Source organism: Crocodylus siamensis, chromosome 5 (assembly GCF_052110815.1).
Source record: "Crocodylus siamensis isolate JL-2025a chromosome 5, ASM5211081v1, whole genome shotgun sequence".
NCBI classification, from domain to species: Eukaryota; Metazoa; Chordata; order Crocodylia; family Crocodylidae; genus Crocodylus; species Crocodylus siamensis.
The window spans coordinates 185,940,770-185,956,157 of NC_143399.1; the positions used below are offsets into that span (position 1 = coordinate 185,940,770).

At 48.1% G+C, this 15,388-nt stretch overlaps 1 protein-coding gene across 21 annotated transcripts in view; it reads left to right on the forward strand.

Annotated features, from left to right (window-relative positions):
* The window catches only part of SVIL (supervillin), a 200,437-nt gene that overhangs the window by 140,958 nt on the left and 44,091 nt on the right, over positions 1-15,388 (forward strand). For all 21 annotated transcript variants that reach the window (XM_090047480.1, XM_090047481.1, XM_090047472.1 and 18 more), the window contains one exon: positions 12,174-12,306. In XM_090047480.1, the coding sequence (XP_089903606.1) occupies positions 12,174-12,306 (133 nt within the window). The remainder of the gene's footprint in view (positions 1-12,173; positions 12,307-15,388) is intronic.

Genomic DNA, 15,388 nt, shown 5'->3' on the forward strand with positions numbered 1-15,388 from the left:
TCCCCACCACTTCCCTACCTGCTCCCTGGCCTCCTGCTTGCTCCAGGGAGGTGGCGCAGGTCCTCAGGGGCTGCAGCAGCAGCCCCACCTAGAAGCTGCGTGCTGACCAGGCTGGGCCCTTCTGCCCATGAGGGTAGGAGCAGGGCACAATAGGGTATGTTTGTGGGGGAGGGGGTGTACACATGGGCGCCTTGCTCCCATCCTCATGGGCAGAAGGGCTGGATGGGGCGGAATTCTTTGCATGGTGCTGCAGGCTGGATGAAAGTGCTTTGTGGGCTATATTTGCCCACCCCTCAATCTTTTTTTTCTCCAAACTAAATAAGCCCAATTTAGTCTTTCCTCAGAAGTCATGTGCCCCAGCCCCCTGACTATTTTCATTGCCCTCTGCTGGGCTCTCTCCAATTTGTCCACATTCTTTCAGTAGTGAGGGGCCTAAAACTGGACACAGTACTCCAGATGTGGCCTCACCAGTGCTGAGTAGAGGGGAATAATCACTTTCCTTGACCTCCTGGCAACACACCTACCAGTGCAGCGCAGTATGCCACCTTGGCAACAAGGGCACAGTGCTGGCTATGTATTCAACTGGTTGTCCACTGTAACCCCCAGGTCCTTTTCTGCAGAACTGCTGCCCAACCAGTCAGCCCCCAGCCTGTACCGGTGCATGGGTTCTGTCCTAAGTGCAGGACTTTGCGCTTGTCCTTGTTGAACCTCATGAGATTTCTTTTGGTCCTATCCTCCAATTTGTCTAGGTCTCTCTGAATCCTGACCTACTCTTTAGTGTATCTACTGCTTGGTGTCATCTGCAAAGTTGCTGAGGGTATACTCTATGCCACCTTCCAGGTCATTGATGAAGTTATTGAACAAAACCGGCCCCAGGACCCACTTCTGGGGCACACCACTTGATACCAGCTGCCAACTAGACGTCAAGCCATTGACTGCTACCCTCTGAGCCCAAGGATCCAGCCAACTTTCTGTCCCCCTTAAAGTCCATCCAACCCGTACTTCCTTACCTTGCCTGTGAGAATGTTGTGGGAGACCATATTAAAAGCCTTGCTAAAGTCAAGGTATACAACATCCACTGGTCTCCCTGCATCCACAGAGCCAGTCATCTAATCATACAAAGCAAGTCTATCAGGGTGGTCAGGCATGACTGCCCTTGGCAAATCCATGCTGACTGTTCCTAATCATCTTCTCTTCCAAGTGCTTAGAAATGGATTCCCTGAGGATCTGCTCCATGTTTTCTCCATGGACTGCGGTGAAATTGACCAGTCTGTATTTCCCTGGATCCTCCTTTTTCTTAAATATGGGCACTAGATTTTCCCCTTTTTGATTGTCTGGGACCTCTCCCAATTACTGCACGTTTTCAAAGATGATGGCCAGTGGCTCAGCAGTCGCATAAACCAACTCCCTCAGCACCCTTCGGTGCATCCCGTCTAGCCCCATGGACTTGTATATGTCCAGTCTTTCTAAATAATCCCTAACCTGTTCTTTTATCAGAGTTGGCTGCTAACCTTCTCCCTAAACTGTGCTGCCAGGTGCGGCAGTCTGGGAGCTGACCTTGCCTCTGAAGACTGAAGTGAAAAAGGCATCGAGTACTTTAGCCTTTTCTGCATTCTCTGTTAGGTTGCCACACCCCATTCAATAAGGGACCCACCTTTCTCTGATCCTTCTTTTGTTACTGGCATTCTTAGAGATACCGTTTTTCTTTACCCTTCACATCCCTTGCTAGCTGCAGCTTCCTTTTTGTGATTTAGCTTACTAAAGAGTTCCCTGCTAAGCCACGCTGGTCTTCTGCCATACTTGCTAGTCTTGCTGCACATTGGGATGGTTCGTTCCTGCAGCCTCATTAAGGTTTCTTTAAAGTACAGCCAGCTCTCCTGAACACCTTTCCCCTTCAGACTGGCTTCCTAGGGGATCCTGCCCATGAGTTCCCTGAGCAAGTCAAAGTCTGTTCTTCTGAAGTTCAAGGTCCTTACTGTGCTGCTTTCCTTTCTTCCTTTTCTCAGGATCCTGATCTCATGGTCACTGCTCTCCAAGTTGCTATCCACAAACACGTTCCCACCAATTCATCCCTGTTTGTGAGCAGCAGGTCAAGAAGAGCGTGGCCCCTAGTTGGCTGCTCCAGCACTTGCACCAGGAAGTTGTCTGCAACACTCTGCAAAACTTCTTGCGTTGCCTGTACACCCTGAAAAGGCAGGGGTGGCATGCACTCCTGGATCTGTGTGGTGCAAGGTGGGCTGCAGCTGCAGAGTGAAGCTGGCATTGCACAGTGCTTTTCTCGCCAGGGGCTGGGCTCTGAATGAGCTCTGGCACCGCTGGGAGGAAGCTGCAGTCATCCTGGATTTTGCCGCAGCTCTGCTCCCAACCCCACACTGCCACTCAGCGCAGCCCTGGCTTTTCCTGGTGCTTGGGTGGAGGTGGGGTGCTCAGCCAGGGCAGCAGGGGGCTCGGTGCAGAGCTGTGGTGAAATTTGGCATGGCTGGAGCCTCCCCCTGCACTGCTGGAACCCATTCCAAGCCCAGCCCCCAGCAAGAAAAGCCCTGTGCAGTGCCGGCTCTGGCTCTACTCCACAGCTGCCACCCACTCTGGACCGCACAGATCCAGGGACCCACCCCCCCCACCTCTGCCATCCCAGGGTGCAAACAGTGGTGGAGGCCACCCCCCGCAAAGAGCTGCACCTCTGTTCCACGCCCTCCCACCCCAGCTAGGCTGTGCCTGCCCTTGCCCCCTCCCCTTTTGACTATCCAGCTGGAGGCAGCTCTCAGGCTGCCAGCTCTGTTCTGCGTTATGCTGCAGCTATGCTCAGCACGGACATTTATTGGCCAAATTATTTGACCGATATCTGATATAGACAATTTTCTTTATATCAGTACTGATCTGATATCAGACCAATTGCACCTCTACTGGAGGGAGCAGCAGCTCCTGACACATACCAGAACATGGCATGTGAGGCCATTTTCCTTGACACGCCACAGCTGGCCCAGGGTCTGGACAGCTGCCACCAGGCTCCGTGAACTGCCTGCAGCCAAGAGGCTTAAAACAGCTGTACTGGGCTCCTTAACCCCAGCATAGGCTCTGTGGATGCAGTAGTTATGTGCAGGCCTTCCAGGCACATGGCCAGGAAGGGGCCTGGGCCAGTGCAACACTGACCCCTCTTCCCCTCCCCCCCCCCCAAGTCATGTGGGCAGCTGCCAGTGCTCTGGAACGGGTGCTGGGGATGTGGAGCCCAGCACAGCTGTTTGCAGCTTTCTGGCTGCCTGCCATAGCCCGCCTGGGCTCTGGCCAGCTGCAACAGGCAGCTGGAAAGCTGCAAACAGCTGCACTGGGCTCTGCAGCCCGGGCACCAGCTCCATAGCAGTGGCAGCTGCCTGAGGACTTCCAGACAAATGGTGGGGAAGGGCTGAGGTTGCGCTGCCCCATGCTTATCCGCAGCCACATGTCTGGAGGCACGGGCACAACAGCCACAGCTATGGAGCTAGTGCTGGTGCTGTAAAGCCCCATGCAGCTGTTGGCAGCCTCCTGGCTGTAGCCAGCCTGGGCTCTGGGCAGCTTCAGCAGGCAGGCTGCACCAGGCTCCAGAGCCAAAGCACTGGCTTCAAGGTGGCGGTAGGTGCCCACATGCCTTGCAGTGCATGGCAAGGAAGGGGGCTGAGGCAGTGCAAGCCAGCCCCTTTCTTGCTACTGTCCACCTGGAGGTGTGTATGTAGCCACCACAAGCAATGAGGATCAGGCCCCTTGCAGCTCTTCCTCTTCTGGTACACCAAGTCAAGGCGTGGGCAGTGGTTGGGGTGTTTGATACCCAGTCAAAAATGTTGCTGACCCCTGCTCTGGGTCTTCACCAAAAAAAAAAAAGCCTGGCTCAGTACTGGAAATGGTATAGAATGGAAAATTCCCTCACACTAGTTGTGTAAATGTAGTTTTGGAAATACAAGAAACGTAACTGAAAAATACAGACTTCTTGTGCCTTCTTTAAATGGATGCAGCAGCCATGTTGAGTTCCATTTGTTGTTGGTTCTTATGGATTAGAGACCAGGCTGTATTTGCCCTGCTTTGCCCAACCCAGAAACAAAGGCCAACACCTACAAGCTCATGTCTAGATGCAACTGATACCTTGGGAAACTGAATTAGAAGACCAAAGTGGAAGACAGTTGCATATGTACTCTTCTTAATTTGATTAGGTTTAAGACTGTCTAGTCTCTCCCTCTTTCTGCCAATGCAGGAAAGAACCCCTATAGGGAGTGTTAAGATTCAGAATCTCCCAAACATGCTAGTGATAGACTTGGGTTTGGAAGTAGATAGTTTTTTCCATTGTGTTACAGTGGTACATTTTTGTCCAAGAAGGCAAAAATTGCAACCAGTTGCTTGCTTTTGCCTGGCAATAGCGCATGTGTAAGTTCCATTTGTAAATCTCACTCCAGGGGGCATTTCCTTTAAAGCGTAAGTACAAAATATTGAATGTTTCTTCTGGGCACTCGCCAGCTTCATTTCTCCACCCAGTGGGTTTTGCTGGCTGTGCCAAACATTGTTTTGCTTTATGGAATAACAGCCACTCCAAAGATGCAGTGATGATTCACCAGGATCTTCAAAATAAAGCAGTTTTATTTGCTTCCTCCAAAGATACAAAGCATGTGGAGCAAAGGGTGAAAACAATAGAAGGGCTTGCTTGCATGAGTCTTTTGTAAATCTTACTCTTTTATCTTTATTAACTTTTGAGTTCCCTTCTGCTCAGCTAGCTCACACCTGTGAGGAAAAACCATGAGCCCTGGTTCCAGTACATGTGCTCTGCCACACCAGCATAACCTGTGCAGTCCCTGCCCATTTATTCAATCTTTCTTCCTCCCTTTCTTTTCTAGGCTGGGACTCTGGTTTCTCTTCAAGTCCCATAAATCTTTCCCTTTATTTCTTCTCAGCCTTAGCAAAACATTTGTCACCAGACTTGGGGCTGAAGAATTGCTTCTTGATGACTGTAAACGTGGCTGTTTCATTCAAGTGTTTGATTTCACTGTCTTCCCTTTCCTGCTCTGTTCCCTTAACATCTTCAGCTCTGAACCAACAAGCAATCTAGCATAAACGAATACCCCGTGGCATGCACCATACTCATTTTAAAAAAAACTTAGAGGAAGTTCACAATTTGTCACAGAGATGCTGGTACAGAAATTTTCAACATTATTGGTGTCTTACGATTGCTCCCTAGGCAAGGTGCCAATGTCTCTTTTTACAGAGGGCAAGCTGCCTGTTCCTTTTGAAGGAATCAATCACTACACACAAGGGAGAGAGTACTTTCCAATTGTCTTTTAACAATTAGAAAGTAGCCAAAGCACAGATTGTGGGATGAAGTTCTCTTCTCCAGTACCGTGGAGAATTACCTGCTAGAATTCATCTGAGAAGGTGAAACTTTGTTCCCCCAAGCCTTTGCTCTGCCAGTGCAGAAGTAGATGACCTTTCCCTGGGCTAATCAGTTGTGTTAGCAAAATAGCAGACAGTTCCATCACAGCAGGAAGGACTGAGATCAGCTTCAGAATCAAGACGCTTCTGATTGACCAGCCTATAAGCTACTTCAGTGGTCATCAAGCGGTCAATCGCAGAACCTCTTCAGGACAGTCTGAGGCGGGGGGGTGCTGTGCATGCATGTGCATGCACATGCGCCCCCAATCCCCCAAGGCTAGCAAGTTAGTCCATGGGAGAGGGAAGGAACAGTGCCAGATCACGGCCCCCAGAGTGACAGTACGGCAGAGGCAGGAGCAGGAGTAAGATGAGTGTGGCCCGAGCAGGTGGATAGTGGGAGGATTGATCCCAGGTGGCTTGTCCAGAGGCATGGGGGGCTCCTGCTGCTGTTTGCACCCTGTCGGAGGCCCTGTGGGTCACGTGCCTGCCTCCCCCATCTGTGTGCAGTGGAGGTGGCTGCCATTGTAGGCTGGGCTTTGTGCCCCGAGCCCACTGCAGCTGGCCTGGGAGCAGATCAACACCATGTGTGTCCTGCTGCTGGCCTTGTCCCTTGCCCACCCAACAGCAGATGCACGTGGTGTGGAGCTGTTCTTGGGCCAGCTCCAGCAATGCTCGGGATGCAACACCCAGTCCTCAACAGCAGCTGCCTGTCATGCACAGATGGGAGGGCACATGCCCCTCCCAAATGTGGGGCAGCACTGGCAGCTGCAGCAGAGGTGAGGGAGGGAGTGGGGCATGGGCAGGCCCTGCACAGCTGGAGTGGGGTGCAGGACAGAGCTGCAAGTGGCTCGTCCGGTGGGGGGAGGAGGCGAGGGGCATGGGGGGCATGTGCCCCTGGATCTGCATGTGGGGCAGGGCGGACTGGGGCCAGGCAGTACCAGGCTCTTCCTGGTGCAGGTGTTGAGCTGTGCTGTGCTTGGGCTGGGTGGCAGTGCGGGGAGTTGGGGCCATGGGGAAGGCTGCAGGCTCCCAACATTCGCTGTAACCCCCCACCCCCAACAACCTCTATTCCAGTGCCACTGCTGCCCACCCTGAATGTAGTGCAGCCAAACCCTGCTGGGAAGAACCCAGCACAAGCTTCCCCTCAAGGGCACAGGGGGAGGGTGGGCTGCCACTGTGGACTGGGATCGGAAGGCTGCACTGAGTCATTTCCTGTGGGGCTTCGGCCACGCTGCACTCGGGGCAGGTGATGGCAGCACTGGGAGAGGGTCGGGGGCCATCTGGCTCGAATGCAGCGCAGCACTGCCCAGCCAGACACCCATACAGGAAAAGCCTGGCTCTGCGCTGGCACCAGCCTGCCCCACTCTGCCCCACAAGACCTCCCAGGGCTCTTCTTGTCCCACTACCTATTCCGGTCAGGGCCCCACTCTCCCCAGCCCTTGCTCCTGCGTGTGCCCCGCTCCCTCCCTCACCGCTTGGTCCTCAATCTGCCCCCCACCCTTCCTCACAGGCTTACCTGCTGGGTGGGGGCACGCCCCCAAATAATTTTTTCTCCGCCTTGATCTGCCTCCCCACGGACTGACCTGCAGGGGTAAGGGTGAGAAGTAGCACATGGTAGATCTTGGGTTGCTTTTTAATTAAAAAAATGATCTCCTACCCAGAAAGGTTGGAGAACATTGTGCTACTTGAACACATTTGCTGGTTGAGATTTACAGGTGTTATAGTTGGTGGGGTGGGGAGACAACTTTTGCTAGGGCATAAGAATTTAAAAGGAAGTCTTTAAGCTTCTACTGAGCAACCACAGCAGAAGACAGCTCTGCTTTACTTGATTGTGTGTAAATTAGGCTGAAAGTGAGAACAAAGCCAGCAAAAACTGCCTAGAGCACACTCCAGCAGTAGATTTCATAGATTTCATAGACATTAGGGCTGGAAGGGACCTCGGGAGATCATCGAGTCCAGCCCCCTGCCCAAAGGGCAGGAAGTCAGCTGGGGTCATAGGATCCCAGCAAGATAAGCATCCAATTTACTCTTGAAGGTGTTCAATGTAGGTGCTTGAACCACCTCCACTGGCAGACTGTTCCAGACCTTGGGGGCTCGGACAGTAAAGGAATTCTTCCTTATGTCCAGCCTGAAACGGTCTTGCAGGAGTTTGTGACCGTTCGACCTCGTCATCCCTTGGGGCGCTCTGGTGAACAAATGTTCCCCCAGATCCTGGTGGTCACCCCTGATAAACTTGTAGGTGGCCATCAGATCACCCCTGAGCCTGCGCTTTTCCAGGCTAAAGAGTCCCATGTCTCTCAGCCTGTCATCGTAAGATCTGTTGTCCTGACCTCTGATCGTGCACGTGGCTCTCCTCTGGACTCTCTCAAGCTTCTCCACATCCTTTTTGAATTGTGGAGCCCAAAACTGGACGCAGTACTCCAGCTGCGGCCTCACCAAGGCCAAGTACAAGGGGAGAATGACGTCCTGGGATTTGCTCAAGAAGCAGCTATGGATGCACGCCAGCATTTTGGTCGCTTTACTAGCCGCAGCATCGCATTGGAGGCTCATGTTCATCTTGTGGTCAATGATGACCCCCAAGTCTTTTTCTTCTGTAGTGCTAACCAACGTAGCACTGCCGAGCCTATACGGGTGCTGCAGGTTTTTCCTCCCAAGGTGGAGAACCTTGCATTTTTCGGTGTTAAACACCATCAGGTTCTCGTCTGCCCATTTGCTGAGCTTGTCCAGGTCAGCCTGGATCACCCGCCTATCTTCTGGCGTGGATGCTTTGCCCCAAAGTTTGGTGTCATCAGCAAACTTGGCCAGTCCACTCCTAACTCCAATGTCCACATCGTTAATGAAGATGTTGAACAGTATGGGTCCCAGGACAGAGCCTTGAGGGACCCCACTGGTCACAGGGCACCATGATGAGTGACTGCCATCAATCACAACCCTCTGGGTCCGACCACGAAGCCAATTTCCCAGCCAGCGGATCGTGGTGGAGCCAAGGCCACAACTGGGCAGTTTGGCCAAGAGGTGATCATGGGATACCAGATCAAAAGCTTTTTTGAAGTCAAGATATATGACATCAATCTCTTCTCCCTTGTCCAGGTGATAGGTCACCTGGTCATAGAAGGAAATGAGATTGGTCAAACAAGACCTACCCGCAACAAACCCGTGCTGGCTGTCCCTTAGAATGTTAGTAGTGCAGGACAGATAAGTATTATAGTGACCTAAGAATTCACTGGAGGAGCTCTCTGATGTAACAAGATGCTCTGAGCTCTCTGAAGCCTTTGGATTTTCATTAATCTGAAAATGGAGCATGGAACAATCTTTAAGGGCTCATCTTGTTTATGATGTAGGTTTGAGGGTTAATACTCTGACCTTCAATCCCAATCCAAAACCAGGTCTAAAGTGTAGTCTGCCACAAATTAAACAGGATAAGTCCTAAATCTTTGTGGTTTCCAGAGAAGCCTAAGGTGCCCCAGAAGATTAATATTCTACATGCTGATTGATAAAGCTGGTCTCCCCAACTCATTACAGCTTTGGCAGTGTGGTAGGGTATGAGCAGCAGATGAAAACCAGTTGTATCTTACTTCCTTTCCCAAGTTCATATGTTAAGTGGATGCACTCTCATCAGATCCAGTTTTGGACAGAGAAATCTGTTCTTTAGGCTGGATACGGTGAGTATGGTGGCCATACATTTTTTGGTTCATGATGTTATTGAATAACCAGTGGGTGATAACGTTTTCCAAGCCAAGAGAGAAGGAAAACAAATTCATCATCAAATTCAAGTATGACGGTTCCTGGAGTGCCCAGTAGATATGTACCCATGCTGGCTTGAAGTTTCAGGAATGGGATATCAGTGAAAGCTTCTTCATTGCTAGAACAGTGGGGCTGTGGAATAGACTGGTTAGGGAAATTGTTGGGCTGTCCTGAGCATCACCGAAGGTGTTCAAATAAAGCAGGGGTGGGCAATTAGTTTGGGGGGAAGGCTGCTTACCCAGTTTCAGCAAGCTGTCGAGGGCTGCATGGGTAGCCCCACCCCTTGACAGGTGCCTCACCCCCTGGTCACCAACTTGGGACCAATGTCTCAGGACCAGCACTGGTGGGGCCCAGAGTGGAGCCAGGCTGGACTGTACCAGCAGGGAGAAGGGGGAGCTGGCCCAGCTCCTGCCACCCTGCTGTGGACCCCGCCAGTGTGGGCCCCATGCACCCACTCGCTTCCAGCGCCCGCCCCCCCAGCCCTGACCCCCTGCTCGCTGGCAGGGAACAAGCTGGTGCTGAGCCTGGGGAAAAGCGGCCCCTCCCCTGCCTCATGGCCTGTGCTCCCTGCTGCAGCCGCTCGCAGCCCATGCAGGGCTGTCCTGAGCAGGCACAGGCAGCCCCATGTGGGCTCTGAGCGGCTGCAGTGCAGGGTACCGGCCACAGGGTGGGCAAGGGGCTGCTTTTCCCGCACTCAGCACTAGCTTGTAACTTGCCCCCACTGCCAGCCTGGGCCCCACGCTGGCTCCGGGCTTGCCCATCATGCTTCCCCTGGGTCCTACTACCCCAGGTTTCTGTCATTTTTGACAGGTACCAAGGACAGATCAATACTAATTCTCTAAATTTTTTAAGGGCCCTGTGGGTTGTATAGAATGGCCTCGTGGGCCAGATTTGGCCCACAGGCTGTATTTTGCCCACCCCTGAAATAAAGGTTGGAACTATGGATGTCTATGCGTTGTTCAGGGATGATCTAGGAGTAGCTATGCCTGTGCTATACTGTGGATATTTCCCATGTTTCTTGGCTTTCTCGGTTGCTGCATGGGATAGGGAAGGAATTTTTTCCCCTCCTGTTGCTACTTTTATCAGGTGTTTTGGGTTTTGTGGTGGTGGTTGTTTTTTTCTGCTTTCCTCAGACATTGGGTGTTGGCTAAAACAAAAGTAGGGGATTTTGACAGGGGTGTGTCAATGTTCCTGCTGGGACTAAAACTCAGAGGTTCCTGGCTAGAGAGTCTTGTCAAGTGTTTTTCTTTCCTATGTAGTGCTCAGTGTGGCCCTCTTTCTTGGATCTTTTGAATGTGTTGTGACAATCTTCGCACCAGCAAAACACTGGCCACTGTCATCCCCCTGCTTTATCTGTGGCATGTGACGATGCTATTCCTTGTGGCTGTGTTGGAGTTGACTCTAGATTTATGAAAAAGTTAGACAAGGATTTGTACTGTGTGGTTTGAATAGGGATGATCCTGCCTCAGGCCGGGGTTTGGACTGGATAATCTCCCGCACTTTCCAACCCCACTTTCTTGTGATTCTAATGTATTATCCACGAAGGTTGGCTGACAGAAATCAAGAATCATTTTACAGGATAGACTATTAGCCAGACATCAGCAAGTCACTAATTTTGGTTGCACTACTTGACTGCTTACCTGATAGCAGATCTGGAACTTGATCAGACAAATCTCTCCAGCAATGGAATTGTTTATAACCTTTTTATTTCCTTCATTTTACAATTTAAATTTTACAATTTAAAGGTAAGTTTGGGATGTGTGGAATGGACCAACATTCATCTGCCTTCCAAAACAAACATACAAGTCTTCTGATTCAGATTAAATGATGTTTAAATGACTGAGGTTGTCGTAGCAAGGTCAGGGATCAGTAGTCCAATGAGATTTTACATTTTTTAATGGCAGGGCTGTCTGACTTCTAAGCTCCCAGAGACCACACTACCACAGCAAATGGGCTGCACCAGGCATGCTGCATGGATGTCCCTCCATACCCCCACTGCACCACATGCCTGCATTGGGCACCCACTCAGCACTGCACTGGGCACCCTCCCCAACACTGACCCATGCAGGCACAATCCTCCACCCTGGGTATAACCTCCAGCTGTGGTACTGCCTCTTCCCCTTCATCGGGGCAAGAAGCAGCAGCATAGTGATGGTGGGGAACAGAAGCGGAATGGGAGCCCGGGGACCATAGATTGAGATCTTTGTTAATGGTATGGCCTTTACCTAAATGATTTAAAACAAAATTTGGTGCAATAAAGCTTAGACAAATGTAGGGGAAAGCTAAGTGAGACTGCAGTGCTATAGTTAGACGAGCACAACAGGTTCATATGTTTAATTCTCTAAAATACAGATATAAAATACAAATTTCTAAGGGCTACAATATTTATGTTAATGTTGTTTTGGGGACTTAGGACAAAAATCCTGTTCCTTTTTTTGCTTTTCCCTACCCACCAGTGTCAATAAAGATCCTAGTATACAGTTTAACTACTAACAAAAGAAAACATGCAATGCTCTCCAGAGCCAGTTGAGACTCTTCATGTTTCACCTGTAAATGGTCGCTTGAGAGTATATGGAATAGCATTTATATTTTAAACATAGCACCTGTCTCAGAGGTGATGCACTAAAGTTTCCCTCTTGTTACTGGTATTTAAATACAATGGTAGTACGTACCATGCACCATAGAAAAATCTGGTAGGCACATAGATAGGCTTACAGTGCTGAGCAAGACTTTGGTATTTGCCCCCTGCAGTGTCCCATGGGAGTTGGGTGACTCTTGGACATACTTGCTGCCTTATTGTTTTTCAGAGAATAATATGAAATATCATTTTCAAGTGTGAAATACAAAATGCTGGGAATACCCTAACTTTCAATTTCAGGTTCAGCTATGTGCACCTGGAGTCTCAAATGGTTGTACTCAAAGGAGCAAATTGACTTGGATGTTCTGGCTAACAAGTTTTGTAATTCTAAAGTTTATACCTTTCCTGGGTAGTGTTGAAAAGTTCAGTATTGAAAGCCATATTTGCTATATGTTTTCCTCCATAGGCTGGCGCTGTTGAAGAAGAGTGGAGAAGAAGATTGGAAAAGCCGACTTAACAAAAAGCAGGAGTATGCAAAAGTGTCTGTCACTGAGCGTAGCATGCAGCTGCAAGAAGTTGAACAGTTGTTAAAGAATAAGGTAAAGCTGCCTAAACTGGGCAAAAATGTTCTACTTGGAGCGCACCTGCCTTGGAAGTGCATCAGACTAGACAAGCATGCTTCACTCAGCTAATGGCCACTGCATGTAGTGTTACAGCCCTCTAACTCGTCATTTGGGTTTGGTTTAAATGAGGTCCCCCTTGCCATGAGAGCTGTTAAATGAGAACATCTTTGCTTGCCTCAGTATATTCTTGCTAAATAGGAATCTGCTTTTTAAGATTAAGGACATTATAAAACTTAAAATACTTGGATTGTGCATGTTCACAAAAATAAAAACAGGTTTTAAGGTATTTGTTAAATGAATCGCTTGCTTGTTAGTGAGGGAAAACTTTCACAATTTTAAAGTTGCAAAAGGACTGCTGAACCTTTCAATCGTTCTGTACAACACAGAATTTATAGTACTTACCAGGGTTAGTTGTTAACATGTAAATGCTAAAATATCCATGAATCACTTGTATTTTTGAGTAGCTTTGTGGATAGCTGGAGCCGTCTGTGACCTCTAGGTTGGCTTTCTGTTTTGTTTATCTGAGGTGGAAAATGGAGAGAGTCAGCTGTCAAAGACCTGGAAGTTCATGTTCCTAACCACTGCGCTATAAACTAACCAGCTGTAACTTGATCATTCAGTGAAACTACCTGTATGGAGTTTAATACATTTCAAGGATTTGTGTTGAGATCAAGACTGAGGTAACAGAAGTGGGCACATCTGTCATGTTCATTAACGTGCTTTTGCTACTGAGCATTAATTTGTATTTACTTAATATGAGGTACTACATAAAGATGCATTAGGATGCTTTAATGTGCAGTAGCAAAAGTGAATGCCTTTTAGTGATGCTTATCGTACAGTAGACTAATTCTACTGTGCATTAGTATATTAGCACTGTTTTTATGTGACTTCTTAATGCACAGTAGAATAGGCTACTACTGTGCATTATACCCAATTATACATTATACCTACCCACACATGTAGGTCCACGCACAGTGAATCAAAGATCAGTTTTAGATCAGGAAAACTTCTTCCTGTTCCATCTGTTTCTTGTACATGGCACTGCAGTAAACTTTGTTCAGGGTTGGGAATGACTTCTGAGCTACAACTAAAAAAAGGTGGTATTGCCACAAAGGATGTGGAAAAGGTGAAGCCTGCAATATATTCTTTTCCAGGTGGGAGAATCTCTTAGTCTGATTATTAAATTAATTTATTTTTATTGAATAGTTACTGCCAGGAACCATCAATAATAGGATTTGGCTATGTGTCTAGTGTAAGTTTACCGTAGTCAGTAACATTGACCTCCAGTATATGCTGCATTTGTTCCAGGCAGGCTATCACCTAAGCCAATAGCTGCCTGTACCTGGTCCAGATTGTCACTGGTGAGTGATATGTGCAATCCTAACCATGGACTAATTAGCTAATCTACATGAAAAGGGCTTCCCTGCGTCCAGTCTAGGAGCCATCCTCCCCAGAGCAGTACCGTATGTTTGAATGTGCCAACTATGATAAATTTGTTGTATAGAAGTAGACTCTGCATATCCTATTTCCATTACCCTACAATGAGCGATCTGGCTTTACTGACACTGCTGACAGATGTTCAGTTAAAGGTGTGAGGGGATCTGACCTGTGATCACAACAATCAGTCCTCCCCTCCTGCTGTGCCATTTGTGATTGGGGATCAGATCACAATCAAGCCATTTTGCTGTTGCAGAGGGAGCCTGGGATTGTGATCCTGGGCTCCCCTTACACCAGCTAGTGGTGGTCTCATGGCTTGGAGCCCATCAGCTGATGGGTTCTCCCAGTTGTGGAAGTGCTCAGGAGCCAAAGGCTCCAAGTGCTCCCTCATCTATAAGACTCTGGTGCTGGCCACACTTTCAGTTTATGGCACCTAGGAACCAGTTATCATATTGTTTTCTTTTTATGGCACCATTAATTGAATGAACATGTGTGGTATTACTATCTAGGGTTCCTAGTCCAAGTTACTACTTAAGATGTGATTGACTGGTTAATTCCGTCATAAGTGTAACGTCTGCCAGAGGCTGGAGAGTAATTTTATACCTGAATGAAGAAACATATGGTTTAAAAGCAAATGTGTTTTTGAAAAGTCTCTTAATAGGAAGTAGGTTAAGACGAGTCCTTGTGTGGTGGTTGTTCTGTGGATTGTTTCTAATCATAATTAATACCGTGAGGCGGGGTGTTATAATAATTTCAGTTGGGTAAGCAAAGCTGTAGGGCCACAGTCAAATGGATTAGTTTCTAAAACAACCTGCTTTTAAGATACAATTACTAACATTCCTCAAATAGAACACAACTTTAAAAATGGCTTGTAAACTTTTTGAATGTTAACTTCTGCCTATTTTGAGCCTAGAGCCTAAATCAAAAAGTTAGCATTTAAGATACTAGGTAGCTGAGTATCATATCACAACTGGAAAAATCTGACTTTGGGAATAGTTTTCCATACTTTGTGGCATGTGATAATACCCAGAACTATGATGACATCAGTGATGCTATTTCAAAAAACAATTAGGTTCCAGTGATGCTTTATATTTAGTTTCTAATGCTATTTGGTATTCTAAAGTCTGCTGGTACTTTACTTTCAGATTATCTTGCATATATTCTTGATGGGCCTTCAAAATGATAATTGCCAATGAAACATGTTGGAGTGAGTTATTGCTGTGTTTCAGGAAGACTGTGCAACAGCATTCAGCTCCACAAAGTATCTGTGCATTGGATAATACTTGGAGATTACATACATTTAGAAAATGTACAGTGCTGCTTGTTGTTGCAAAAGAGCATGGGAGCTGTTTTGAATATTGAACATTTTGGGAGCTTCTTTTAAAAAATACAATACAAACAAAAAAAACCCCTTCACTTATTGGAATGATCTTAACCACAGGCAATTGGTAATGTGCTTCTGTTCAGAATTAAAACATGCAGTTTAAAAATGCCACTTGTTTCTCCAGCTATAGTACATCACTATTCAGATTTGATATGGTTAGGCACAGTTTTAAAAAGCCCGTAGCAAAGCTTGCCTAACTTAGGTTGATTAAAGCATTCATGTGTAAAATGTAAGTTT